The sequence below is a fragment of the Setaria italica genome, chromosome II, assembly GCF_000263155.2.
Source record: "Setaria italica strain Yugu1 chromosome II, Setaria_italica_v2.0, whole genome shotgun sequence".
Lineage (NCBI taxonomy): Eukaryota > Viridiplantae > Streptophyta > Magnoliopsida > Poales > Poaceae > Setaria > Setaria italica.
Genome location: NC_028451.1, coordinates 31,229,296 through 31,256,781, shown reverse-complemented (window position 1 = coordinate 31,256,781; position 27,486 = coordinate 31,229,296). Strand labels below are relative to the sequence as shown.

The window sequence follows — 27,486 nt, the reverse complement described above, 5'->3', positions numbered from 1 at the left end:
GTAACTCCACTAGTAACAGCAATCGCGTTTACTGATTAACATATGTGGGCCTAATCAAGTCATCAGCCCATGTGCTCATGGATTCCATTGAAGTTACACCATTCTCAGTTCATTCAAGTTTTACCATCTTTCAGACTCGCTGTTTCTGACAATGGTAATGCTAATACTCAGACATGCTGATTTTCTTTTTCTTTATCCTTTTCTATCTGCATAATACTAATTTTATTTTTCAAGAATAGACTGGAGAACTGCATTTCATTTTAGGCATGCTAGCGATAGTTGCAATGTTTCATGCTAGTGTCAAGCTTTCCAAAGGAATTAAAAATGATCTGCTTCCATACTATTCAACTATCCTATTACCAAAAATAGTCCAATGCACAACCTGCAAGTCTTCTTCTAGCTAATCATGATTTTTGGAAGAGTATTGCAGTACAAAAAGGCAAAGCATCATGTGTTGGCAAGATTTTTTTTAAAAAAAAATAATGGTGTCATAGAACATTTCCTAGAGAATGTTCCGTCAAACAATATAATGCCACATCTCTCACTTTATTTTCTGAGAAATCGAATCATTGGCCTCAATTGTCGGATTTGTATGCCGTGCCGTTATGTAAAGCTGAGATGGAAAAAAGCAATATAATGACTACCAATTCTAGCAACTCCAAACGTAAATGGACCTAAAATGCAGATTGTTTGTGTAAGATTAGAGTGCCAAACTAATCTTTTTTTTATGCCGAATCACACAGTACAAACTAACCTTTCTGAACCGTTGTTATCTAAGAACGCGATCAATGAAAATACTCAAACATGCTGGGTTTTTTTATAATACACTGGAGAATGTCGTGTTTAAGTTGTACTAATGGTAGTTGAATGTTTCACGTTAACATATAACCTTTGAAAAGCGATTGAAAATTAGCTATGTTTAAGGCTTTAAGCTATCTAGCTGCCCTGTTGCGGTAACAGTCCAATGCACAACCTGCAAGTCTTCTCTAGTTTACAAATACTTATAGAAGAGTATTGCAAGGAAAAACAAAATAAGAAATTTGGGTGGGCAAAGTTCCTCTCAAATTCATTTCATAGAGCATTTTCTAGTGAAATAGTCCATCGAGCAATATAATGCCGGCTCTATCACTTCATTCTCTGAAAGGACCAAGCCGCTGGCCCCAGTCAGTCCCCTTGGATATTTCCAGGCGAACCAGCAATAGTCACCACCACTTCTGGAACCAGTAACTCCACTAGGAACAGCAAGCGCATTTACCGATTTACACATTTGTGCCTACATCAAATCATCAGCCCATGTGCTCATGGACTCCACTGAAGTTACACCTTTCTCGATCCATTCAAGTTTTAGCATCCTTTTGGAACCTGATATTGGTGCCCGTAACAATCTGCCGAGCCTTCTTTGGCTGGACCATCCATCGATCCATCACTGTCTAATATCTGCTGCCATCGCTAAGATATTTCTCATCTGACAAGGAAGATGCCAAGGACATAGTCCCGTGTTAAGCATGGCCATTAGGTTGATAGGAAAGAATCGTACACCGAAGACGATAAAGCAAGATGGTGGTGCCCGGAGTTGTTTTCGGAACCTGGGCAGTGAAAGTGGGAAGGGGTGGATATTTTCAGACGGCACGTTAGGCTGGACTTGCCTCTCATGGGGCACCACAGCTTTCCTATCGCTTCGTCATGGCTCAAGACTTGGAGCCTTCGTCTCCCACCCTTTCTTGGATTACTTCATCGGGGACGGTCAGTAGCAGAACCGTGTGCTACTTTGTGTGCAGTGCAGGACGGGGATAAGTGCAATAGTTTTGTGCAACCCGTCCGAAATGGTGATTAGCTCAACAACTTCAGGTTGGTGATATCATGGCAAGAAAACAGAGTAAAGATTGACAGAGATCGCTGGAAAGAGTAGAAATTAGCTAGCTAATCCTCTCTCTCTCTCTTAAAAAAATGGGACTAGCTAATCCTCTGCCGTGTCAAGCAAAGATCTCGTTGTTTCGTGTCAAGCGAAGAAGTTTTGGAAAGAAAGTGGAAAACCGAAAAGCCTTCACCAAAGTAACATGTAGAATAAAGGCATCCACATACGAATATAGAGCAGTATATCAAAATCAACGAACAGCATGTACAAAACCTACTGCTGACCAGTGATCAGATCATAACAAAGTGACTAGCAGACGATAAGAAGCTGTAACAATCTCGACTGTACAGAGCTAGATGAAGCCTAAACATATAGGACGAAAGCGACCGCAGGACAGCGAGAGCAGAGCACTGAGCTGGCACGCTCGACCAATCGAGCAGCGGATCTCGTCTGCTAGGCTCCGAAACGACGGTGGATCGACCAGATCAGGCGTACCCGCCCTTCCAGCCGCCGTGGTAGGCGTTGTCCCTGCGGTTATTCCTGAAAGCGCAGCATCCGATGGAGTAGACGATGATGATGAAGACGAGGAAGACGATGCAGACGATGGCGGTGCGCTTCCAGTCCCGCTTGACGGTGGCCACCACGCCGGCCTTGCACGACTGGCAGTCGTAGCAGAGCGCATCGTTGCTCCAGGTGTTGCAGTCCGGGTCCGACGACGAGTTGGTGGCGGTGGTCTTGGTCCAGTCCGTGCCGCTGACGTAGGTGAAGCCGCAGCTGGTGGGGGGCTTGCAGCACCCAGACTGCACGAGCAACAAGAACAGCGATGAGCCTTTGAAACAGAGCAGCACATATGCAGGGCTACTACTCAATACTCATGACTGGGAACTTTCAACATCACATGACGTTGTTTAGGTAAATACTACAAGTAAATAAAACAGTTTCAGTTGTTTATGATAGTTTCAGGTGGAGCCGTTTCGTGAAACGATTGGGTTACGCGACCTAAAAGTTGAGTGCAAGTGCACCAGAGCGTTGAAATGAAAGCATGTGCGATGAACGAAAATTCTTCCTTCAATAATGCAGCGGTCAGAGCATCGGGAGCAGTTCAGACTTCAGAGCAGGTAGTAAAGGTTGATATGGACCGAAGATATGTCACTATAAAATAGGAGTAATCCGTTGACAATATCAACGCTAAGCCCAATGCATTTTTAGACAGAATTCCAAATTGTGTACGTCTGATCGAGATGCACAACCGTACAAGTAACCATCAGCCGGGCCTAAGATAAGGTTTTGCGTTTCACAAGCTACCGTTTCTTCAAAGTCTTTTGGCATTACTACTATCCTCCCAAAGTCACATCGCAATTCGCGACCACTAAAGTATGAATGACACGTGAATGAAAAAGAAGTGTTCTTTTTCTGTAAGACAAAACGCCGGCTACAGATAGATAGAGTTTGTTTTAGAATCTGTCTTGGTGATTTGTCAAAAAAAAACTGAGACTGAAGATTAAGGGAAGAAAAATGCATTTTTCACGTAATTAAGCAAGTACCTCGATCGGGGAGAGGTCGGAACGCATGAAGTCGGTGACCGACTCCTTCTTGTCCTGCAGGTTCTTGCAGACCTTGGAGCCCTGGAGGCAGCTCCTGATCCTGTTCCAGTTCTTGTGGTTCTCCACCCGCTTCTGCAGCCAGTTGGAGTAGTCCCCAAGCCTGTACTCCTTGTACCCCCGGCCCGACACGGCCTCCCCGGCGCCCCGGTTGGTGACGACGAAGGCGAAGACGGTGAAGCAGAAGAGGGCGACGATGAGGACGAACATAGCGAGGAGGTAGACCCAGAGCAGCCAGGTGACGCGGCAGCAGGCGCCGACGAGCCCCGCGATGGAGACGACGAGGAGGAAGACCCCCAGCGCGATTACGGGCGCCGAGAGGTAGCGCTCGCACTCGGTGCCGTCGGCGCGGTGGCCCAGCCAAATGCCCGCGCCCAGGATCGGGATGGAGAGAAGGAAGGTCACCGCGTTCAGGATCCCGATCAGGTTGTTGCTCAGCCGGAACGCCATGGTTGAGACTGGGAGGCGGTGGTTTGGGGGATCGGAGGATATCGTTCTGGGGCTCGGTGGTTTGTGGGGTTTTCGGGGGATGGGCACGGTGGGGTTTGATGGTTTTCGATCGGGAACGTGGTGGGCGGGGGCGTATTTGTAGGGGTGCCGCCGGGTGCTTGGCCGCGTGTTGGGTGTGCGGAAGGAGCCTGGGAAAGTTCGTGGGCTTTTGGGTAGGGGGAGTTGGAGAGGAAAATGGTGCGGCGGATGTTGACGGAATGACATGGCCTTTGGCTCGTTGGGTGGCTGCCGCCGGGGCCAGGGTGGTCAGAGGAACGCACCCCCACGCGCAAGCGTAACTGACCGGGGCAACTCCTCCGATCCTGCTTGGTTTCACGTTGTTTTCGCTTTTAAAACATGTCCATCGATGACAACAATTAGCGTTAGCAATCCACACGGATGGTTGAAAGATTCAAACGGTGTGGCTGAGGCTGATGAGGGTGAGCATTCAGCGTCCTGCCTGTTATTACGAGCTCACGCGTTCGACCCTCGGAGTCGTTGTCAATGATCGCTGGCGGTTTCCAAGTTGGTAACGACCTGCAGGCAGAGAAGAAAACACAAGCACACGCACCGCGTCAGCGGCCCTGGCGGTGAGAAACGAAAGGCCTCGACGCGCGGAAGGACAACATGACGAGAGGCACGAGAGGGTAGAAAACTAGTGCACGGCCGTGAGCGATCTGGCAAATCGTATCGCATGCATCAGTAACCGTACCTGGTGCTTTTGATCACGTCAAGCTACCGCGATTTGTCAGCACCGGCCATGAGCGCGGATCGGTCTCACGCGGAGTCTCGTGATCTCGACGGGAGGAGACTTGACACGGGTGCACGCGGCCATGTTGGGGACTTTTTATTTCGTGCGTTTCCGTCACACTGCTTGACCTGCTATTAACAGAGTGATGGTACTTGACCTGCTATCAACAACTGATGGTTGTGCTATTAACGCGAGAGGAGAAGCTACTGACAGAAGAAGGTTGCTAACGGGAAGATTTGGGCCATGGAAACATCCTATGCTCGAACCCAACCCTCGAGGAGTTCGAAAGTCCTTTTATGGGCCATGAAAAATTCTATATGGGCTGACCACCAAGGATGGGAGGGCAGCGAGACTTCGTGTGTGAATTGTGATGCTAAAATTCTCAAAACCGGTGGCCCTGATTCCTACGAAGGGATGGTTTCATCACCACCTAAGAAAAAGAGGACTACTCTCGCGAAAAATCATCTGAATTCGTAGGCTCCAAACTCACTCAGATGAAAATTGAAATTGAGTGATATGTAGTCCGAAGAATCGTCCTAGTAGCAATAGCTATTTGGGAGCCATTTAATTAGATGTGAGATAAACTGACCAAGAAAGCTTCTTTGGATCATGATCAAGAAATTGACCGTCAAAAGGCATGAAGTGCCAAACACAAACAATTTTGTTTATTTCATACGCATCACAAATATACACTTAAATAAAAGGATTTTGACCTAACATTACACACACCATATTGGCCATGTTTGGCGAGGGTAGTGGGTCTGGGCTATGCCACACGGCAAGATTAAGCAGGGTTCGACTAAATACATAGTAGAGTAAGCATGATAAGCTTTTCCAAAATACAGATTCAGATAGGGTGGTGATCAAGGGTTTCCACCCGAGCCAGCAGGCGACCCATGACCGTATCCCTCACTATACCCTACGCCGACCACCCCATTACCCGACCCACGCCCAGACCCACTACCCTCACCATACCCAGAACCGAACCCACTCCCACCACCCTGCCCATACCCTTGCCCGCCACCCGACCCAGCAGAAGACCCGGCACCTGATCCATTCGACCCAGCTGACGATCCAGCGCTCGAACCCGCGGACGAGCTCGCCCCACCGACGGAAATCGACCCGGACCTCGACCCGGACGTCGACCCCACACCCGCCACAGACCCGGACCCAGAACCGGACCCGGACGCCGAGACGCCTCCCGTGCCAACTCCGACACCCAGCCCCAGCCCGAGGCCCAGCCCCGCGCCGCCACCGCCACCGCCGCCCAGGTCGATGCCGAGGCCGAGGTCCTTCCTCGCCACGCGGGCCTGCGCGAGGCCGCAGGACATCAAGCACACGAACGCCACCAGCACTACTAGCAGAGCACTTGCCGCCGCGCCGCCCCTGCCGCTCGCCGCCATCCCTCTCGCACAGCACGCGGGCTCGAACACCTGGGCGATCAGTGATCACCGATGCAAGAAAAAGCCTCTGGCGCGCCGCTCGGTTATATAGGGGGGCGGCGGGGCGCGCGTGCGACGCCAAGGGGAAGGGGACGCGACGGGGGCGACACTTTGGCCGCGAGACGACGTCCGCCTGCAAAGCTAGGGCGGTTGGGGCGCGACCGCGATCATGGAGTGGTGGTGGCGCTGTGCGGAAAAGGCGACGATGACCTTGATTGGGCTGTAGTGCGGGGAGTGGTTGGTGATGACGGCGTGCGCTGCAGCTGCACGTCTGCCGGACCGGGAGGAGATCAGCGTCTGTCCGGTGTGTCTCGGGACCGACGCGCGCACACGCACAAAGGTGAAAGGGTGGTGTGGTTGGCTGCCTCGTATGGCCATGTCAAAAGTTGGAGATATATAGAGCTTTTTGGGTTGGGATCGCGCATGCATGGATTATTTTCGCGTTAGGAAAAGTTAGGCAGATCAAGTTGCGGTGTAGATTCGTTAACTCACTCACGGACGGTTTTGCACTATGTCATGCTCTGCTCTCTTGATCGATCGGGTCCTGAGGTTGCATTTACTACGGTTAGTCAAAGTTAAGTTGGTTTCAGTGAGCAGTCGCTACTCATCACTAGCAAGGTTGTCAGAATACGATAGCTATATAGTGGCTCCAAGTCACTGGGATTTGAATCATCCACTTTTTGACTTGGTTGGATCGAGCCATCGGGTCAGGCCCATGGCCAAAAGCTGGAGGCGCGTGTATTTTGTCCTCGGCAAAATTTTCCCCGTAATTTGCATGTTTTGTTTACTTCATTTTCTCGGTTTCATTTCATCCCCCTCTTTAGTCCTAGATCATTCATCCGGGACTAAACACCTTATTTAGTCTCGGTTGATATTATCAACCGGAACTAAAAGGTTAAAAAAAACTGGCCCCCCATCCATGCTCGCGCCGCCACTACCCAGCGCCAGCCGGGGAGGCCGCCGGTGCACGAGGCTGGTCAGGGAGGCCCACGCGCCGGCAGCCTGCGTGCCAGCGACAGGCGCTAGTGGAGGAAGGAGAGAGAGTAGGAGATGGAGAAGAGGACGCGGTGGAGGGAGAGAGAGGCCGGTGGTGGGGAAAGAATAAGGTAGTGAGGAGAGATATAAGGTCGGTGGGGTGATAAAGGCCGCCAGGCCGGTGCGGAGAGATATAGTCCCGATTGTTGGTTTCAACCGGGACTAAAGATCGCCATTTAGTTCCGGTTGGAACCACTAGATCTAGTCCCGGTTGGAAACGTGGTCTTACCAACCGGGACTAAATGCTCCATCAGATTTTCTTGTTATTCATAGCCATCAAAAGCGGGACTAAATGGGACTCTTTGATCCCGGTTGATATTACTGATAAGGACTAAAGCTCCTTTAGTCCCGGATCCAAAATGACCGAGACTTTTGTAGCCGGATGGAAGTTCGTTTCCCTATCGGTGTTGGTCTGTGCCGAACTTATACAGCATGTTCTCCCTCAAAAAAATAATTAATTTTATGGAGTCATTTCTTTTTCAAAATAAATGCACAGGTATGGATGGTGAGACTATAGCAAGGCAATGCAAATAAATAGCTGTAGAGTTGACCAGCAGCGGCTACAAAAGTCTGAACCAAATAAATGGAGAAAAGGAACGCGCGTGCTTGGGTATCTATCTGTTTACATCGATGGATAGGTATCGTCAGCCATGCACGCAGCTAGTCGTCGCACCACCACTCTACTTGCATGCGGCAGGTAAGCTCTGGCCATTCTCTCCCAATCCCCAGCTTTATTTCAGCCGCACTAACCATGCCACCGCACCGATACGTATCCCACAAGTTTCAGATCAGGGCCGCCAAACGTGTCGCACAGCGCTAGGCAACAGCTCGCCGCCCGGCAGCGACTAGACCACAGGCCACAGCCGCCCACTCCACACCATGCATCATGGCCGTGAGCACACGCACGGCGGCCTGCCGTGCCAGAACTCTCACTTTGCTCTGCAAAGCTAAGGCACAGCTCGCAGCCACATGTACGCACGGAATTCCCCGGATCAAGCACGCGAGAGAGATTCAACTAACCACACCACTCAGGAACACCCTTATCACCAGGACGCATGGAATCCCTGATCTGATTGAACTATAAATTCCCATGGGACTGACAAAGTTTGCATCAATCGCCCATAACAACCTGTTTTTTACACAGTCCAGATCAACAAGGCGCGATGGTCTGCACGAAGGCCATTCCATTAGGAATTGTGCTCGCGATCGCCGTGTCGTTGCTGGCGGCGGTGGGCGAGAGCCGTGCTGCTCGGAAGGACCTCGGCATCAACCTCGGGAATGGCCTTGGGATCGGGATCGGGATCGGCGTTGGTGCCGGGGGTTCCGGCTCCGGCTCCGGTTCAGCGTCTTCGTCTGGCTCTGGTAGCTCGGGATCAGGCTCAGGGTCAGGGTCTGGCTCGGGCTCTGGATCAGGGTCGGGAGGAGGTCTGGGCCTTGGGCTTGGTGTTGGAGTTGGTATAGGTTTAGGTGGCAGTGGCTCCGGCTCTGGTTCTGGATCAGGCTCGGGATCTGGTTCAGGTTCAGGTTCAGGTTCGGGCTCAGGCTCAGGAGGGGGCCTTGGGGTTGGACTCGGTGCTGGAGTTGGTATTGGATTAGGTAGCACTGGTGGTGGTAATGGTGGTTCAAGCTCAGCTTCAGCTTTTGGCTCTGGGTCAGGTTCTGCAAGTAGTTCGGGTGCTGGATCAAGTGCTTCGTCTTCTGCAGGTTCTAGTTTAGGCTCCAATGCTGGGTCCAGTGCAGGATCAAGCGCAAGGTCACGATCTCGAAGTGGGCAAGAGCACCATTGATATGTGTGTTACCTTGAGGACCTGGCCCTCTAATAATCATATGGACAATTAGCTACAGGATATGTATAAGAATGGCAACTATGTGTTTTGCGTATTTTAGTAATCCAATAATCTTTTACATCTGTACATTTTGGCTATACACGGATCTGAACATTTCTGATCCGTTGACAAAACCACTCCCGCAGGCTAAGCATGATGCGCATGTAAGAGCTATGGGTATTAGGTACCTTCAAGAAACTATTATACTGTTGTTTATGTTGGAGGTATGCCCTAGAGGCAATCATAGAGATGATGATATTCCATTTGTATCCATGATTTGTATATTGTGTTCATTGAATATCCATTAAAGGCTACTTGAATTGATTTGCAATTATGTGAATTGTATGTGAAACTCTTTTACTTGTATGGTTATTCTAAAGTTGTCCCTAGTCGGAGTTCATGTGAGGACACACATGAATATTAGACTAGCACATGTATTAGTTGATGACTATGTTTCACAAGTCATGGACATGAAGATGTTGAACTAATAATGTGGACACATGTAGAGACATGTGTTAGGACTGACCCAACACGAGAAGTAGTTCTCTCTTTAAACAACATATACGCTTTGTCCTTAGACCTGAGATTGTCGCATGTATTCTAGATGTGGATTGACCTACTTAGGGGCTATCAGACGCTACGCCGTAACAGGGTAGTTATAAAGGTAGCTTTCGGGTTTGTCAAGAAGCATGCTATGAGGCATGGTCAATCAAGATGGGATTTGCCCCTCTCTGATTGAGAGTGATATCTCTGGGCCCCTCGAGTGATCGAATCAGAAAATGCATGGCCATGCTACGTACGGTTAAGAGTTAACCTACAAAGGAATTCCGAATCACAGGATCGAGAAAGAGCGGTCGGCTTGAAGCTAGACCAAATATCATGAGGCAAAGGGAATAGCATGTATATTATGTTGTGATGGTTCGTCTGATATGATCTTCGTATGCGTATAGGAGTTGGCACGTCTTGCTAGAGGCCGCTACCGACTATTGGGCCGAGTAGGAGTACTCGGGCCATGTCTATACGTATCCGAACCCATAGGGTCACACACTTAAGGGGCTGGAAGCCCAATTCGGATCTGATCCGAGTTGGATTAGGTTTAGGAGTACTAATGGGCCTCGGATCCAGAGGCCCATCAGGAACCCCTATAAATAGAGGGGTGGGGGCGCCCTAGGGTTACACACCTTTTGGCCGAACACACTTGCCGCGCCTCCCACACCCTCGCTTGTTGCAACTCGCGGATCTAGCAGTCCGGCTTGCGACGCTTCCTCCCTGCACGTGTGGATACCTTGGAGGTGTTGCGCCTGCAGCACTTGGACGAGCCATCGACGAGCCGCCGACGAGCCACGACGAGCCGACGACGAGCCGCGGCGCCGGAGGCGATCTTGCTGTGCACGTGGACGAGCTGCTGAGGAGCTGCTGGACGTGATCGACTACGTACGACTACGTTGATCGACTACGTACGACTACGTGATCGTCTTCACTGCACCGACGCATATCTACATCTTCCGCACCAGTAGTGCGTCGAGTGGTAATCCCGTGATCCTTATACGGCAGTTCTTCCTGGTTATACGCGGTAGAAATTTTGATTTACGCTAGCGTAGCCTACCTCATATCCCATCAGTTTATTTGTCTCGAAAACACGTATATTATTGTTACCTTTCATAGCATATATATGTCATATAATATTACCTAAAGTCTTCATTATAGGCCTTCAAAACCGGATCATGGGCTGCAGCCCCTATTAACTAAGCATAAGCCGCTCAACCAAACGATAATGTGTGGTCAAAGCCTTAAACCCAGCAGTCTTTTCCAGCAAGTAGAGCCACTGAATGAGAAACCACTAAGTCATAATGAATGGAACAAGAAAAAACATGCATTTACTGGTTCATATAACAAAGGATGCATGAAAAGAGGAACAACACTAAGAAAAGTGGGTTTCTCTGTGTGTATAACAGTGGGTTGATAACCCTCTGGCGGTCTGGCCTGTATATGTGGCTGCGAGTATACTGTCTTAGCTTGCTAAAAATTGGAGAATGGCACTGCCAAAGGAGAAGGGATATCATCCGGAGGCGTCAACTCTGAGGTTGATAGCACAAAGTAGGCAGAAGAACAGGACTAGCACTAGCTTGATAGGCTTACAAGTAAGCCTCCACTAATCATACATGCATCCATTAGCTAAAATTGAAAGGATAAAAAGCAAGAGCTTCCAGAATCTTCCAGTGACCTGTTCCATCAGAAAGAGCTAGCCTCAAAACCCCACGTCACTTTTCAACGGTGACGATTACATTCCTTCTCGTAGCATGCATGAGAATTGAAACGTATCACTCAGATGTTCTCAATGTGGAAGGCCATTCATTCCTTTGCACCGTCCTCGCTCCACTACACTGGACAAGACCCACCACCGGAAGCAAAATCCAGCCGTCCAATGGCCACAGCACCACACATTTCCTGCCACCAGCAATGAGCCAAGCACTATTTGTGAAGCTCCACTTCTGGTTCTGGCTTCTATAAATGCCAATCCATCCCAAGCCCATGAGCATGCACACACATTTGAACCGAGTAGCAAGCCAAAACCAGAGCAGCTGTGTTCCTAGCTTCTTCCTAGAGGCTATTCCAGGATGTCTCGCCCCCAAACCATGCCCATTTTGTTCGGCATCGCCATGCTAGCTGCCCTTGTTCTCACTTCCGAGGGCCGCATTTCTAGAAAGGACTTAAGCGTCGACCTTGGTGGTGGCGGAGGTGGAAGCATTGGGATCGGGACCGGGATTAGTATTGGCATAGGTGGTGGTGTCAGTGGCTCTGGCTCCGGGTCGGGATCAGGTTCTGGCTCGGCATCTGGGTCAGGATCAGGCTCTGGCTCAGCCTCAGGTTCCGGGTCCGGTGCTGCTTCAGGTGCAGGCTCATCAGCGGGATCCGGTGCAGGCTCTGGTGCAGGATCATATGCTGGCTCGGGTACAGGCTCCGGTGCGGGATCAGGTGCTGGGTCTGGTGCAGGCTCTGGCGCAGGTTCAGGGTCTGGTTATGGTCAAGGGCAAGGTGCAGGTGAAGGCCAAGGCCAAGGATCCGGGTATGGCGAAGGTCATGGCTCGGGTCACGGACAAGGTTCAGGGTCTGGCTCGGGGTACGGTGAGGGGTACGGTGAAGGTCATGGTCAAGGAAGTGGCTCCGGTCAAGGATCGGGCTATGGCGAAGGTCACGGCTCTGGTCATGGCCAAGGCTCTGGCCAAGGATCCGGATCCGGTTACGGCGAAGGCTATGGCTCGGGTCACGGACAAGGCTCCGGATATGGCGAAGGGTACGGCGAGGGTTCGGGCAGAGGATACGGTGATGGTTCAGGCTCAGGCTACGGCGAGGGACACGGCTACGGGTACGGTTCTGGACACGGCAAATAAGACGATGAACAAGGGGTTTTGTATTACCAACCACTATGTACGTGTTTGCTGATGTTCTCTGTGCATCCGCAAAATAAACCTATGTGATGAACTATATGGATGTACAAACCATGCATGCTCACTGTTTTTTATTCGTCCAAGGCTTGATGAACTGATGAGTTGATTGTTGATGCAAATTGCAAAGCGAAGTCCAATCAATTTCTATTTCTGTCCTCTTCTTTTCAAAAAACATATGCTTGCAGCTACTGTTTCCATCACAAAATTTGCAACAAAACCGCCTTCCTTGCTTGTACGCCACACCCACGGTTATATAACTTTTGTTTCTTGAGGGTGGCGGTTATATAGCTAGATGGGCCGCTCAGCCCTAGCCCGGCACTCGCCTAAATTAGCCCAGCCAAGTTAGGCCCAGCACTATCAAGCCCAATGATTTTTTCGTGCCGGGCCGGGCTAGCACTGCGTGCCGAACTGCTTACCCAGGCCCGGCACTATCGCCTGATGGCCCGGCTGGGACTATAATGCTAGTGCCGGGGCCGCCACTACAAACCAGAGAGGATCAATCGAATCAAGATGCTAAATTCAAAGAAAACCACCACAGGAATCACTAAAGTTCATGGATCCATCACAAAAATATACACACATCACACAAATCCAACAACAACAAATCCCCATCAGTGTCTCCATTGGCGACGGGCGGCGTGACTCCTAGCCATGGCACCCGGTGGTGGCAGAGGCCGGCGCGGCTGCCTACCATGCCCTCGTGGTGGAGGTCGGCGGGTCCCCATGGCGGAGGCCCGTGTGGCCGCCTGCCATGCCTCCTAGCAGCGGCGGCCGGTGTGGCTCCCCAGCCGTTGCCCCTAGCGGTGGTGGCCGGCGCGACTCCTGGTGGCGGCGGTCGGCGGAGATCCCGACCGAAGAAGAAGGAAGGGCCTGGTGGTGCTCGGCGATGGAGGGGCTGAGGGGGAGCGGGAGGGAGCCAGGGAAAGAGAGGGGCGGCTGCAGGGTGAGGGAGGGGAGAAATGAGTGAGATGCTAGGGTTTCTTGTATTGTGATAGTAGTATCGGACCGTCGAGCTAGCCAAAAACCGTGCCATGCCCGGGCTGGCCCCACGTGCCGAGGTTGCGGCCCAGGCCCGTGCATAGGGCTGGGCCAGCCTGGGCACTGTTGCCCTCATGCTGGGCTGTGTTAGGGCCGGGCCTCGAGCTGCCCAGCAGGCCTGGCCCATCTGGCCATCTGTATATAACATTGCGGTTCCACTTCCCAAGCACGCGGACGCATGCCCGTGTTCGCCATTTCTAAGTTCTGAACAACCGCCCGCCCGCCGCCTCTCTTCTCGGCCGTCTCCGGCACCACGACGCAGACAGGCCTCGTCGTCCCGGAGAGATCAACCGAATCATGGCCAACCCCGCCGCGATCTCGCGGCGCTCAGCCCTGTCGCTTTCTCTTCTCCTCTGCATTCCGCAGCTGACCACCTCCCTGGCGCAGCAAGCAGGCCCCGTGCCGGCCTTCCTCTTCGACTGGCTCGAGGGCAAGTCGGCGTTCATCGCCGGCGAGACCGCGACGATCACGGTCAGGGCGCTGGACCTCCCGGACGCCGCCAGCCAGCGCTCGTCGCTATCCTTCTGGGTGTCAGTGAACGGCGCGAAGGGAAACAGCACCTACATCACCGACGTCGCCGCGCACCTCGGCGACGACCCCTCCGCCTGGAGCGTCACCTTCGTGCCCCTGCGCGCCGGGGACTTCGTCGCGCTCGTGGCCGAGGAGCGGCTCAGCGTCGGCGAGTCGTCGCTCTACTTCAAGGTCGCCGCGGCCGCCGTGCACCCTTCCGCGTCCCGGGCGTCGTGGACGTTCGACGACGGCGCGCGTCTCGTCGCGGGGTCGAGGGCGTTCGTGTCCGTCTCCCCCAGGGACGCCTTCGGCAACGGCATCGCGCGCGGCGACGACATGCCTGACTACTTCAGGGTGACAGGATCTTACGTCAATGGGTCAGACGTTGAGTTCTTGGATTTTCATTACAATGGATGGATAGCGGATGGACGCATCGGCCTCGAGTTCGTGCCAACTGTCGCCGGGGACTTCTTGGTGCATGTTTATGGGGATAACAGGGAGCTACGTGATTCGCCTCTAAAGCTGACAGTGAATCCAGGTTAGAGAAATACTTGAATACTCGAAATGGCTTGGCTTGTGAATGGCTTTGTGCATCCATGTTGCTGCAGAGTCTTGTCTGCTCCCAGCAAAGTTCCTTTCGATGTGTTTCGTCAGATATGTCCATTGCTCTAATTAATGCTGCCCCTGATATTTTCCCTGATAATATTAGGTAGCGTCAGTTTAATGTGCAAGTACATAGCAGTGATGTTTTCATTACAAAGGACACAGAAATAGAAATATACTAAGTGATGTGAACCTTCTATTGAATAGATATATATGTGCTAATTATGTATGAGGATGTGCCTTTTGGTGGAAATGTCAATAATCCTGTGATGTACTTTTACATATTGCAGGTCTCCTTAACATAGAAAAAACCACATGCAACTGGAAGCATGGAATCAATACTTTGCAGGTATTTTCCAAGCTGGAGATATTCATATATCAGAAGGACACATTTGGAAATATTGTTCCAGGGAAACATCCATTCGATGCTCAAGTAGTTGACACAGCCTCGAATTTGTCCATCCCGGTAAACCTTATTATGGAAGCGGTAGCTGATGGAGTTCAGCTCCTATCTTTCAATGTTGTACAGACTGGAGAATTTGTGCTCACAGTTTTTGATGCTAAGATGAACCGAAGAGTTTCCAATACCGTGTACAAGTTTGATGTTTTTGTAGGTATGCTACTCTTTTAGTTTTAAAAGTATGTCTTAATTATTTCTCAATATTATCAATTCCTGATCATGGAACTGATTCCGATATGTGGCTTCTTTCAGGATATTGCGACAGATCAAACAGCTTCGCAAATGGTTCTGGTTTGGAACATTCTGTTGCTGGTTCAACATCATCCTTCGCTGTTTTCTTGGAGGATAAGTACAGCAACCCTTCTCCAGTCGAAACCACAAGGCTGCAAGTGAAGATTTTTGCTAAAAGCGGCACGTCTTATGCAGACCCAATAATATCACAAGGTAATGCTCTATAATCATTTAGCAGTTTAGCCTTCTGTTAAATCTGAAAATTCTTCTTGCCTAAAGAGACGACATTTATGGAAGGAGAAAGTTCTTTCAATTTAGGACCTGCTGGCCATCAGGAGGTAAGTACCCTTTCTTCTGCATAATTTGCTACAGATGAAAGTAGCATGATTACTGAAATTCATTATGTTATTAGATCATTGCTGGAAACTCAACTGCGCAAGCAAGTCAATTTACTGTTTCATATACTCCTCAAATTGCTGGGGAATATGAAATTTGGGTACTCTGTGGGAACATAGTGCTAAATGGTGGAAATCCTTATGACATGACAGTTTTTCCAGGTTTGGTTAACTCTCTCATGTCTATCAATCTTTTCACATTCATATAATGCATGAATTCACTATCATTCAGTAATGCCAATTATACTTCTTGATTTTTGTTATGGTAAAGCCTTTTCACATGCAGTGTGTAATATGAGAATTTGAATGGGTTATATTCCAATCAAATATCAAACCAATTGACAATTGAAACAATTCATAAATTTCATGAACTCTCAATGAAAGATTCTTCAGTGATTTGAAATAAAGGACGATCACCTTAAAACATGCCAACTAGTCATGCAGCTCACATACAGCCAATTAATGGGTGGTTTCTGTCTGCGTGATACACAGATTGACCTCTAACTTCCCATATCATAACCTTCCTTTTTTTCTAGGTGCAATCAATTTGTCATTATCAAGTGTTGTAAAGTTTGACCCCCGAGTCAAAATGGCAGTTGAAAATGAAGTTGATGTTCGGCTCGTTGACTCATTCATGAACCCGGTGGTATCTTTCGAATCAAAACTGTTATTACAGTTAACATCTGCAAGTATCGGAATCCCTGCAAGTTTTGTGGCAAAAGAATTTGTTGACAATGGAGATGGATCATATACTACTCATTATTCTGCATGGAACCTGAGTCCATATAGCATATGTGTTCGATTTGAGGATAAGCAGCTAGCTCCATGCCCATTTGAAGTCAATGTTCTTGCAGGTAATTTTTAGTCAGTCTAACACGAAAATGAAAAGAAATTGGTCAGACAAGATATGTTCGTTAAGCTTGGTAGAGAAGTAATTGTCTTGATATGTACTGAAACCTCTTGGCGTTCCCAATTCTCTGCTCATGTGTCGAGTAACTCTGATGAACTCTATCTCTTTGCAGATGAAAACTTTTCAGATGTTAAAAATGATACTGTTTCAGTATGGGAGGATGAATCAGTTTCCTTTGATGTACTGTCAAATGACCACATTGCAGGAAGTAAAGCTGAAATAGCTAACTCATCTTCCGTAAGTTTATGCTGTGAAATATGCAATTCTTAATTTCTCCACCTCATAGGGACAGTCTCTTCACTTCGGTGAACCTGTCATTAGCCCTTGCAGCTGCACATTCTAACCATCTAAACTGAGTTTTTGAAATGTCATTGCTGAACAATTCTACTACATGCTGCTACAAAAAAAGGAACTCGTGGCCAAAAAAACATACTATTGCAACCAGTTTGAATTTTACAATATTATTATTGAGTACTTTGAGTGGAGAAATATGTCAGTTCTTTGTCTTGGTGGTGCATCTTAGCGACGCACGCAGCCAGTCTCTAGCTACAGCTTGGCGATACACACATCCTGATCTTTAGTCATGTTCTAGTGTTTGGCTGTGGTGCGTCTATAAGCTTTCTTTTTTAGTTGAGGGTGTGTATGGGTTCTGTACTCAGTCTGGTCCTTTCTGGTCTGTTTTTACTTTTTCTTTATTAAATGAAATGATACGCAACTCTCCTGCGTCGTTCGAAAAAAAACAAGCTATTACAAATTACCAAGTTAGGTTATTTCCTCATCACTTCACATTTTGAATTAATGACAATTTTTCCTTTTCTCCGAAGCCACTTCATGGATCAGTCCTGCAGTTCAACCACATGTATCGTTACACGCCTTTTGAAGGATTCTTTGGGAATGACTCATTCTCATACACAATATCTGATGATCATGACAATGTCGTCACTGCAACAGTTTTCATATCTGTCATCTGCAGACCACCTCAGTTCACATCTTTACCCCAGAATTTGCATGTTACTGAAGATACCATCGGCCCACAATTTGGGTAAGCCATATTGTTTTCTACCTAAGTACTGCATACTTGTATTTATTTTATTGAGTTTATCTAAGCATAAAAGTTTTAGCCTATTTTATTCGCTTTCTAAATATTGATATGTTTTGGCAGTGGATTTTCAGGAATCAAAATAGTGTATTCGGATATAACAGAAAACATATCTGTTACAGTGAAAGCGCAGTCTGGAAATGTGTTTCTTGCTGTAATGCCAATGAAGCTTCAACAGTCGTCAGATGATGTACTTTCGATCAGCAGGGGAGGTAGAACTGGCAAAGACCTGATACTGGGAGGAACAATAGACGCAATAAATGGAGCGCTACAATTTTTGCAGTACCTTGGGTACTAATGAAGAATCTGACTCTCCCTAGTCTTGTACAAGCCCTGATTCTACAAGAATCTTGCCAATTTTTCACTTATAATAACCATATCACCATGTGCAGAAATGAAGACTTCTATGGAAATGATGTTATAGTGTTACACGCCATGAGCAGAAATGGTGTACAAGATGCTCGGATCCCGATCTTTGTTGAGCCAATCAATGACCGTCCAGTGATACTAGCTCCAGGATCAATTTTCTTGGGTGGGAAAGAATCAAAGAAAGGACATCAAATCTACGACAAAAGCAGGGATACATTTCAATTTTCCATTTTTGAACCCGATATTCGTAATTTCCCAGGTACGTTGTATGTATTATATTTTGTTGATGCTGAATGAGGAACCTGTTTTATGCATTGTTAGAGGAAAAAAAAGCTATGTTGTTTCTAAACTGATAGATTTTACCAATTTTGCAGGAAACAAATCCCATTTTTCGTTAGTGTTCTCCCTAGAACTGTGTGAGGGAACTTTGACGCTGAGCTTGCCAGCCAGTACCATTCGCACTGTGGAGCTGAAGACAGGAGGCGTTAACCAGTGGCAGCCTCTTCAGACATATGTGAACATTGATAATCACTTTGTGCTGAAAGGAACTGCCATCAGATTCCGTGGGACAGTCCAGGACTGCAACAATGCAATGCAGCAGCTGCATTACCAAGTAAATCTTCAATCCTCTCGGATCATTTCAGCTGTTCATTGCAAGAATCTCCATTCCTTGCATAGATCTTTTTTTTAGAAGAATTGCTAAGTTGATACTTTGAAATGGGCCCATGTTCTCCAGGACAATGGGTGACTGATTAAGTAGCTAATTGGCAAAAAAACATGGATAGGAACATGTTGTTTCTTCACTTCATGAGGATGTACTTTCAGAATAAAGTGTGAAACGTTTCTGTTGCAGGGTCCAAGCCATGGAACAACCTTATCCATCACTGTAAACGACCTGGGAAGCTATGGATGCTACCCTGACTGTTCAAAGATGATGGGGACGCCACTATCCGCTGCAAAGAGCGTTCATCTAGTCAAAACAAAACAAAAGAACTCAAGAATAGATCCCTGTAAGTATGAAAACTCATAATATTCTTGTTTTATGTTTTCGCTTTTCCCATTGGTGGTGATTTATTACACAAAGTCCTGTGCTGAAAATTGAAATTCTTGCTCCATATAATATAGAGGAACTCATCTTTGATCTGTTCTATTATATTTTCAGTGCTTGGATCGCTGATCATAGCTGAGATCCTCATAATGATATGCCTTGGCGTTGCTCTCCTGTATTTCCTCTTCAAATGCATTAAGGATTTGAAGGTTGAGCGAAGGGAGCGAAGGGTTCGTCGGCATGTGAGTGCCTCTCTCTCTCTCTCTCTCTCTCTCTCTCTCTCTAATGTTTTTGCTTATCCATCGTTTTGACGTTTTTTTCATCCCTTTCTAATGTTTGCTTGTATACTTCTGGGAAAAAAAAGAGGGGTGCTTCACCACCACAATCTGAGAACGTTGGACGTTGCTCTGCAGCTGCAGCTGCGGTCCCATCTGGTGCAAGAAGATCAAGTTTTCGTCAGAGGTAAACACTGTCATTTGTTATCAGAAATTTGTGTTGTTATTCAGTTATCAGAAATCTCTGCTGGGATTTGTTTGCGTTTAGTCCCTAATGGCTGTTACTCATGTGATGTTAGGTCTTCACGGTCGCGCAAGCAAGAACTGGAACTCCAGCCAGTCTCCGAGATCAGAAACAACGGAAATCAAGATAGCATTCCTGTAGCAGACAAGGACGAATAGGTGTTTGATAATTTACCCTAGAATGTTCCGAACCCAAAGTATTTTTTTTTCTGTTCAATGGGAATAAAAATTGGAAGACAAGATGGGTTGCATGTAACTCTTATTGACAGCCATTACAGATTGTTAGGATTTCAGGTTTCCTGGGCATATTAAGAATACCCATAGAATAGAAGTTGAACAAAAGGAAACGGCTTCTCAGACGGAAGCTTCTTTTTCTTCTGTGAGCGGCAGATAGAAGCTTCCTCATACAGGCAAAACAGTCGCCTACTCACATGGCTGCCATTTCCATGGCAAGCCAGGGTGCCAGGCCAATGACTGCTAAATTGCTGCTTGGTCTGCTGGATTGATGCATCATCCGGTGCTTTATTCATAAACCAAGCGAAGGCAGCAGTTCAAGGTCCGGTCGCATAGTCTCACACAGAAACCATAGTGGGTACTGCCGCTTGGTTCTCCAACGGAAAAGGATAGAATGAACTAGGAGGTACTGAACAGGCTTGCTGGGACCTACAACATGAAATGTCCAAAATCATTAGTTTAACTCAATATTTTGCAATATCAGCATTCGTTTCCAAGAAAAAAAAACACAAAAACTATCACAGTGGAGACAATTTTCTGATAAGCAGTGTTTCAGTTTCAGTGAAATTTCTAGCTTGGTCCCCTTAGAAGAGTAAAGCAACCAGCTAATTATATCTTGAGCTTCTAGGAAGCAGTTACTGGAATCAACTAAACAGGTTAAATTAGATTCTGGCAATGAGGATTTAAACTACCTTCGCATTGTGTGGCATGATCTTTATGTCATGAGGTGGATGAAGCCAAGATTCAGGGGCATATGATAAGAAGTTCTCAAGCTTGCTCGTGTAAATATCTGCATATTGATGAATGTGATAGGCAAATGATGATTCCCTTCCAGTGTCTGTAAGGAAAGTAGCGCCAAAAGAGCTATTGAACAGATCTCGCATCCCAGATTGACATTGTCGCCTTTCTGCATTCAACTCATCAAGCAATGCTCTGTAAACTTGTCCTTTCTCAGTGCTAACCACGGTTGCATGGACTTTCCCAAGTAGATCATGTATTATACTCAATTTTGCCTGCAATGCAGCATATAGTAAAGTAAATCGATAGGCATTTATGTGGATGGAAAATCAGGGGCTAAAAACCAGCATATGTGGTAGAGGAATAAAGATCGTGTATAGCAAATAGAAAAGGTAAATGCCATCATCAATCTATTAGATCAATTTTTGGTAACAATAACAACTGATAGCCAGGAGGATGGAGTGTAAGATTTAGCAACCACAGTGCTCTACTGCACTTCACAAAGCAATAGCAGCTGCAAAAGTGCCTACAGCCTAAGTGAGTCGCCTGAACCAGTCAGCATTTCAGTACTGATCATATTCAACATGAGTAGTTTCCTTCTCTCAATTCCATTATTGGAGTCACAATATTTGTTACAAATTTAGCTGGGCACAATTTTGTTCAAAAGTACTTTTGAAAGTCAATTAAGAACAAACAGAGCTTAAGGCCTAAGGGGAACATAAAATCAAGTAACATATCACAAACACGAGAAGCATATGATACAGTACACACCTGTTGGAACCGGTAGTTCTCACTGTTCTGTATTTCTATTTCATCCTGCAAGTGACCAAGCATGGATCATTGTAATATGGTATATCTTGTACCACAAAATAGTGTGAGACAGTCAGATACAGTCAAGACAAACCTATAATAAGAGAATCATTCAGGTCTTAAAAAAAGAGAGTAAAAGCATGTTCATGTTATCTAGGAGCGTATCCAACAGATTCAAGATCAAGATAGCACAAGATATTACTTTTTGAACATTTCATTACATCTCCCCCTCTATAATCTTTTCTCAGCTCAAAACTTCTTAGGTGCCAACACTCCAATAGGATCAAGGCAACCTTAGACTGAGACATTATAGTCAATAGGTAAAATATGAAAAAATGTTAAATTTGGTGGTTCTTGAATTTCATGCAGCCATGTCTCACGTGTGTAAAATCAAGTAAAACGAGAAGCATCTACCTCGAGTTCTCGAATTACAGCAGCTGTTCGCCAACCAGCTTTTGAAGGTCCTCTCAAGTCACTCAAAAGATGATCACCAAAGTATATCACCTAACACATTGCCAAAAAAAGATCCATCCAAGATGAGAAATTCAAATGAAAAGTTTATTAAATTTATAATTTGGCAGTGCACATTTTAGTGCAAGTGAAGACAAGTCAAAAGCTATATCTTTGGTCTTTGGGTCATTATGCCAAAGAAGAGTTTCGCTTCAGGTGTTTCACAGGTGCTAGAGGTCTTAGGCCCTGTTTGTTTGAGCTGCAGCTTTTAGGGCTCCTTTGGAATAAAGGAAAAGAAAAACATGGAAATAGGAAAAACAAAGGAATATTGTAGGAATGTAGATGCAAAACATAGGATTGGAAAATGTAGGAATTTTGAAGGAATGACCCTTTAGGTCACAGGAAAAACGTAGGAATCCTAAAGGAGTTTTAGCCATGATGAAGTTGTTGTTTTCCACTAATTGATAAGACATGTCTAAAGTATACACCAACAATTGAGCTCCACATACAAGGACAGCAATTAACTAGCACCAACAACATTGAGTTTCTAGTTCTTCGTGCATAGGAATTTTACCAAGAGGTTTGAGTGGATGTTAAAATTCCTTTGGAATCAGCATGCAAAGGAGTAAATTCCTATGGAATACTATTCACGTTTCCTGCAAACCAAAGGATAGGATAGGAAGCATTCCTCTATGAACAGTATTCCCACAAAATTCCTTCAATCCAAAGGACCCCTTAAGCTTTTCTGAAAAGCTGCTGATGGCTTTTTAGTTCTGAAAAGCCAATACTAGCTTTTAGAAGATGTTTTTAGCTTCATGGACTCAAAAAGCTATGAAAAGCTGAGAAAACTGAGCTTTTTCAGCTTTCCATATAAATTCAGCTTTTTTGAGCTTCTGGCTTTCCAGAAACTACACGAGAAGTTCGCTGTTTGTTTGAGCTTCTGGCTTTTCACGCTGAGAAGCTGCCAGGAAGATCAAACAAACAGGGCCTTAGTGGTCTAGGTCTTAGCTGTTTGGTCTATGTTGTTGTTCGGATCATGTCATTCTATCTTTGCAACTTGTTAAAGCCTCAGTTGATGAGGTGATGCGGTTGCCTCTGTATTGGATTACTCTGTTTTCTCTTAATACAAAGATACGCAGATCTCTTGCTTGTTCGAGAAAAAGAAATATGTAGGATGTTCAAACAAGTAATACCAGAATAAGGCAATGAGCAAGAAACATAATAAATATGCATCTGATGAGCGCAAAGAACATGCAAATACATGACTGCTAGCTTCCACTATGCAACAGTTTTACCAACTACATTTAAGGGAGAAAAAAGAGTGAAAGTTGTATTACTCAGACAGAAAAGAAAATACTGGGGCAACATAAAGAAATCGGTTTTTCTTTAGGTTCAAAATAACCAACCTCTGGGCCTCTCCACTTTGTGATCTGCAGAAACGATTTTAAACAGCCGTGGTAGTATACTTGATCCGGCAGAAACTTATCAACTGCAGTAAAAGCTAATGTGTCCTTTTGAGTGTCATACACCCTGGAAGTAACCACCAAATATAGTTAGGAATGGTGAACTAAAGTAGACATAATAGTGCAGAAGAAGGCAGGAGAAGAAACAATAACTGGTGGCAATATAAGTTCACGCCCTTATGCATCTGTACTTATTAAAACATACTTTCTTCTAGTATTCAAAGTTTAGCGACAGACCTACATAAATGAATCAGTGCAAAGGAAAAAAAAATGAACACATTAACAACACTATCTTAGTAGGAAGGATCCAAGTTTAATCTTTTTTCTTTAGTAACACATAGATGTTCCACAGGACCTGAATGGGTGGTCTGAGTTATAGAAAGTGGGTTTATTTGCCTGCGCAATCACAACATCAAAAAGTTCCCGCCAGGAATTTCCATCAAAATGCTGGTCCTGCTCAACCAAATTGTGAAAAAGTCAAGTGGAGAATATGTGCGTGAGCAAAATTAACTGGCCATAATATACTGACATGATAATTTTCTATTCAGAATACAGTACTAGTCAAGAACATTACCAAAAATACACAAAAATTGATAATAAAAAGAATGTTGCTTGCACGGTACAAATGTGTCCCCATAATAGTAGACAAGAAATAGCCTAAGTAGAATACAACAAATCTTAATGAAAACTAGAAATAAAGGAAGGTTGCATTGTGTATTTGCAATATTCACCTTAAGTACCAAGAATGTGTGACAAGGCAGGGCAAAAAGTTGCAGGTGCCCAGTTAAAATATGATTTCACATTCTCAACCAAAAACTAACCCACAAAAAATAAAAGATAGGAGCTCATGTCAAATCTCAGAAAGTAAGAAAAAGATCACATAAAAAATATATATGTTATTCATCGACTGGATAGAAATATTTTGGCTTAAAATCATGCTTTTGAATGCTAAACAGCATGGACAAAGCATAAGAGCAGATTTAAATTTAGGAAGAACCTCCAGCAAATAACGCATCCCTCCATCCACGAAGTAGAAAGGTGAATTGGTAAGAAGAAATAACTTTTTTCCTTTCTCTCTAAGCATCTTTAAGAAACGAAACACCTGGCTCTGCAGGTCACAGATGAGGCAACAGTCTTAAGAGTTACATGTCAGAAAGAATGCCAGAAGAAAAGAAGCAGAATCAGGTTATATCATGATATTTGAAACTTCAGACATTGAAATCAGCAAAATCAGTGCTGCTTACTTTTTTTATCAGAAATTTCTGGGGCTCAGAAAGAATCTGCCTGTGAATTAAACCACTTCTGTGGACATGCTGGATCGATTGATTTACATCCTCATATACGTAAGAGGCATCAAACTCCAGTTTGGCATCTATAAAGTGTTGAACAATATCAGCGATGAGACATGCCTGTGAAGAAGTGAACATCTCATAGTAAGAAAGTACAAAGGAAATGCAAGTTTAGTTGCACGATATGATGTCACAGCAATTACTTAAAATAAAAACAGTACATGATACTATCAATATGTGATAGTACATCTCATATATAAGTGCAAAATGTCACTCCACATGTGCTAGGTCAGAAACACATGCACAGCTAAATGCTCTTGAAGGATGAACAGATACACACAAAAGTTTAAGGCACTGAAAGTCACTATCCTGTAAGTAAATAGGTGCATCATGAAAAGAAGGGGATAGAACTAAGGCTCTGATCAATTTAAAAGTACCTCACTAAAACAGAAGACATCCATCAGTCCAACAAGTTGGCGAGCTTGATCTCTTCCAATATGCCGTGTGCCATAGAGCTCTTTTATCTCACTCAAACTCAGCTGATTAACAAGGATTCAGATAAGAAATTGTATTCATAGGCTGCTGGTAGACATAGTTTACATAATGTAATTGTTGTAGGAGAAGACAAAGAACAAGCATAAAAATAGTACAGAAATTCTCTAGAACAGTCAACACGTGTAAATATATGTTCAGCTGTTGACGTTTACCTATATACATCGGCCAAAATTTTGAATTCAATACGTACACAGCAATCGATCACAAACACAATGATCACCCGTGAGTACAAATTAACAAAGGGATATCCCAAAGATAAGTAAATATAGTGTGAAAAAAGAGCTCAGTATGATTGAGCTAGGTTTGAAAGTGGATGCAACCATTTGAGGGAAATGGAGAAAGGACAATGTAGTGAGTATCTTACCTTCCGCCGCCCAAAGAAGCAACCGTCTGGTTCAATAGAACCGAAGAAATCAAGCTTGAGAAGGCACCCTTTGAGTCTGTCATAGTAAAGGCCCCTGATCGGGAAAGAGCGGTCATACTCGTACCGCAAGCAGCTCTCTGGGTATTTCAACTGCAGCAAACGTCACCACCGCTCAGACACAATAAGCGCACCGTTCATCATCAGTGCAACCCAATAAAGAGAGAGCAACCAAACCTCATTGACCAAGTGCTTCTTGGCGAGATCGTAGATGAGGCACTGCAAGTGCTCGGAGTAGTGCGAGAGCGTGTAGTCGTAGTCGAAGCCATAGACCTGCAGGTCATCCAGCTTGACGTTCTTGTTCACGTAAATGCCTGAAAATCAGCGACCCGACCCCACCAATGTTAAAGTCTGAGGAGAATATAATGGCGCTCGGAGCAACACGAATCGACTAGGAAAGTGGAAGCCCAATCGTAAATCCCAGACCTTGCGGGTTCATCTTGGGCATGTCCTTGATGGCGGCGGGGATGCTGAGGTAGTTGCGCTTGGCGTCCTCGAACTCGCGGCGGATGCGCTCGATCTCGTCCTCGCCGGCGCCGGACCGCAGCGTGGTGGAGAGCGTGCACAGACCTGGAAAAAAACAGCACACGCAATCCAAGAGAAGCAGTCAGCAGTCAAACCCCAAGTCCCGCAGCGGCATTCCGTCGAACGGCTCGGGATCAACCTCTCGAGGACCGCGGCGCCGTCGCGGAGAGCGCCGGCGAGAGGGAGCCGCGGCGAGTGAGCACGCGCAGCCGCCTCGCCGCGGCCGCCGCCATCGGAGCTGGCCTCGGTTCGTCGGTGGGTCGCCGGCGTTGGGAGGGGAGGGGAGGGCAGGGCAGGGCAGGGAGAACGGAACTGGGGGCGCGGGAGACGGCTGTTTTTCTCCTAGGCGGCGACGGAGAAGGACACGCGGGGAACGTGGAGCCCTTTCGCTGATGTGTGGGGCCATACGTACGGCGCCCCTCAGGGGAGCTCGTGGGCTGGTGGGGCGCGGCCTCCTTTTTCGCGATCCCCGAGGCGGCGAGGCCTGAAATGCCTGTGTTGATGACCACCGACGCCGGAAAAGGCCCGGGAGAAAGATGGATAAAAGCGTGTGCTCTCCTCGTGTGTCGGTTGAGGCCCACAGTGTAACTGAGCGGCCCATTCTCTGCGCGATACGGATCAAAATCATCAGCGACCCATATCAACAACACTGGGCTCCCAAAGTTCGATCGCGCGAGTTGGGCGACCATGGGCCCGCCACGTGTCCGCGCGCCAGCCCAGAGCGTGTTCGATGGGCTCGATCAGTGGTAATTTGTCTCCTCTCTAAATGCTGCTGTCCCTGCCTCTTATCAGTCATCAGCGATCCGTCCAAGTTGGAGGCTGGCTGTGGCTGGGTTCTTCTCTTGATCAGGCGTCATCACCTGGGCCAGCCGCCCGTATGCATCCGTCATCCGTGCATGTAAATCCAAATCTTGCAATCAGACGTGACGAACGGGAGTCATATACATGTATTTTTTGCGAGGAATATGCATGCATGCATGCATGTATGCGCTTCAAAAGTCAAACAAACTCTGTGCTGAGGAGTCATGGCGTACGTGCTGGATCGTCTGTATAAGCAACCGAGCGGGGCCGGGGGTAGGTGCCGGGGCATGCAGCTAGAGAGAACGCCTGCCAGAGCAGGCTGCCCAGGCCCGACAGAACGTGGGGCCGCGGCGTGCGTGCGTGCCCGTGCGTCCGTTGATTGGATTTACGTCCAGCACTCCAGCTCCAGCAGGTCCGAATCGAATCGATCGGCCACGCACGCGTGCTTAAGCCCGCGCTGGCTTTGGCTAGGCTGCCGTGGCGTCTGGCAGACCTGACCGAACCGCCGAGACGGGAGGCGTGTCGTCGTCGCCCGGGCCGGACGAATCGAATCGCGTCGCGTCCGCGTGAT

General features: G+C 46.9%; 6 protein-coding genes across 6 annotated transcripts; 2 read left to right on the top strand and 4 right to left on the bottom strand.

The window, feature by feature from the left end:
* Positions 1-2,043: 2,043 nt before the first annotated feature.
* LOC101768327 (tetraspanin-8) lies at positions 2,044-4,023 on the bottom strand. Its single transcript, XM_004956812.4, has 2 exons — positions 3,400-4,023; positions 2,044-2,655 (listed from the first exon to the last, which is right to left on the bottom strand). Exons 1-2 carry the CDS (start codon positions 3,904-3,906, stop codon positions 2,341-2,343), a joined length of 822 nt encoding a protein of 273 aa, XP_004956869.2. The 5' UTR covers positions 3,907-4,023; the 3' UTR covers positions 2,044-2,340.
* A 1,536-nt stretch (positions 4,024-5,559) lies between these two features.
* On the bottom strand, positions 5,560-6,099 carry LOC101776984 (cell wall protein IFF6). Its single transcript, XM_004959406.1, has one exon. The coding sequence runs from the start codon at positions 6,097-6,099 to the stop codon at positions 5,560-5,562; it is 540 nt and encodes a 179-aa protein (XP_004959463.1).
* A 2,202-nt stretch (positions 6,100-8,301) lies between these two features.
* LOC101776562 (protein TsetseEP-like) lies at positions 8,302-8,962 on the bottom strand (the record flags this gene model as incomplete). Its single annotated transcript, XM_022824320.1, has 1 exon — positions 8,302-8,962. A coding segment is annotated over one exon (639 nt), but the record flags the coding sequence as incomplete, so codon positions are not given.
* A 2,564-nt stretch (positions 8,963-11,526) lies between these two features.
* Positions 11,527-12,567, top strand: LOC105913672 (keratin-associated protein 6-2). The gene has a single exon (XM_012843318.2). The coding sequence runs from the start codon at positions 11,618-11,620 to the stop codon at positions 12,389-12,391; it is 774 nt and encodes a 257-aa protein (XP_012698772.1). The 5' UTR covers positions 11,527-11,617; the 3' UTR covers positions 12,392-12,567.
* A 2,766-nt stretch (positions 12,568-15,333) lies between these two features.
* Positions 15,334-19,922, top strand: LOC105913684 (protein GAMETE EXPRESSED 2). Its single transcript, XM_022824685.1, has 12 exons — positions 15,334-15,628; positions 15,703-15,847; positions 16,222-16,539; positions 16,708-16,832; positions 17,420-17,637; positions 17,758-17,985; positions 18,087-18,322; positions 18,438-18,676; positions 18,917-19,073; positions 19,226-19,353; positions 19,476-19,573; positions 19,686-19,922. The coding sequence occupies exons 1-12, from the start codon at positions 15,581-15,583 to the stop codon at positions 19,786-19,788; spliced, it is 2,043 nt and encodes a 680-aa protein (XP_022680420.1). The 5' UTR covers positions 15,334-15,580; the 3' UTR covers positions 19,789-19,922.
* LOC101767520 (5'-nucleotidase domain-containing protein DDB_G0275467) lies at positions 19,792-26,477 on the bottom strand. Its single transcript, XM_004956810.3, has 13 exons — positions 26,254-26,477; positions 26,016-26,159; positions 25,767-25,903; positions 25,533-25,682; positions 25,051-25,152; positions 24,569-24,733; positions 24,322-24,432; positions 23,680-23,777; positions 23,268-23,391; positions 21,826-21,915; positions 21,373-21,417; positions 20,556-20,876; positions 19,792-20,292 (listed from the first exon to the last, which is right to left on the bottom strand). Exons 1-13 carry the CDS (start codon positions 26,345-26,347, stop codon positions 20,263-20,265), a joined length of 1,611 nt encoding a protein of 536 aa, XP_004956867.1. The 5' UTR covers positions 26,348-26,477; the 3' UTR covers positions 19,792-20,262.
* Between the last annotated feature and the right edge of the window lie 1,009 nt (positions 26,478-27,486).

What these genes read in the sequence shown, in the direction of transcription:
- LOC101767520 (XM_004956810.3), bottom strand. Translation starts at nt 26,347, where the DNA reads ATGGCGGCGGCCGCGGCGAGGCGGCTGCGCGTGCTCACTCGCCGCGGC. An exon ending in GCCCAAGATGAACCCGCAAG is followed by an intron (nt 25,904 to 26,015) that starts GTCTGGGATTTA and finishes GCTGATTTTCAG; the next exon opens with GCATTTACGTGAACAAGAAC. An exon ending in TCATGCCACACAATGCGAAG is followed by an intron (nt 20,293 to 20,555) that starts GTAGTTTAAATC and finishes TTCATGTTGTAG; the next exon opens with GTCCCAGCAAGCCTGTTCAG.
- LOC101776984 (XM_004959406.1), bottom strand. Translation starts at nt 6,099, where the DNA reads ATGGCGGCGAGCGGCAGGGGCGGCGCGGCGGCAAGTGCTCTGCTAGTA.
- LOC105913672 (XM_012843318.2), top strand. Translation starts at nt 11,618, where the DNA reads ATGTCTCGCCCCCAAACCATGCCCATTTTGTTCGGCATCGCCATGCTA.
- LOC101768327 (XM_004956812.4), bottom strand. Translation starts at nt 3,906, where the DNA reads ATGGCGTTCCGGCTGAGCAACAACCTGATCGGGATCCTGAACGCGGTG. An exon ending in CCGACCTCTCCCCGATCGAG is followed by an intron (nt 2,656 to 3,399) that starts GTACTTGCTTAA and finishes TTGCTCGTGCAG; the next exon opens with TCTGGGTGCTGCAAGCCCCC.
- LOC105913684 (XM_022824685.1), top strand. Translation starts at nt 15,581, where the DNA reads ATGGAAGGAGAAAGTTCTTTCAATTTAGGACCTGCTGGCCATCAGGAG. An exon ending in GACCTGCTGGCCATCAGGAG is followed by an intron (nt 15,629 to 15,702) that starts GTAAGTACCCTT and finishes TTATGTTATTAG; the next exon opens with ATCATTGCTGGAAACTCAAC. An exon ending in CGATATTCGTAATTTCCCAG is followed by an intron (nt 18,323 to 18,437) that starts GTACGTTGTATG and finishes CCAATTTTGCAG; the next exon opens with GAAACAAATCCCATTTTTCG.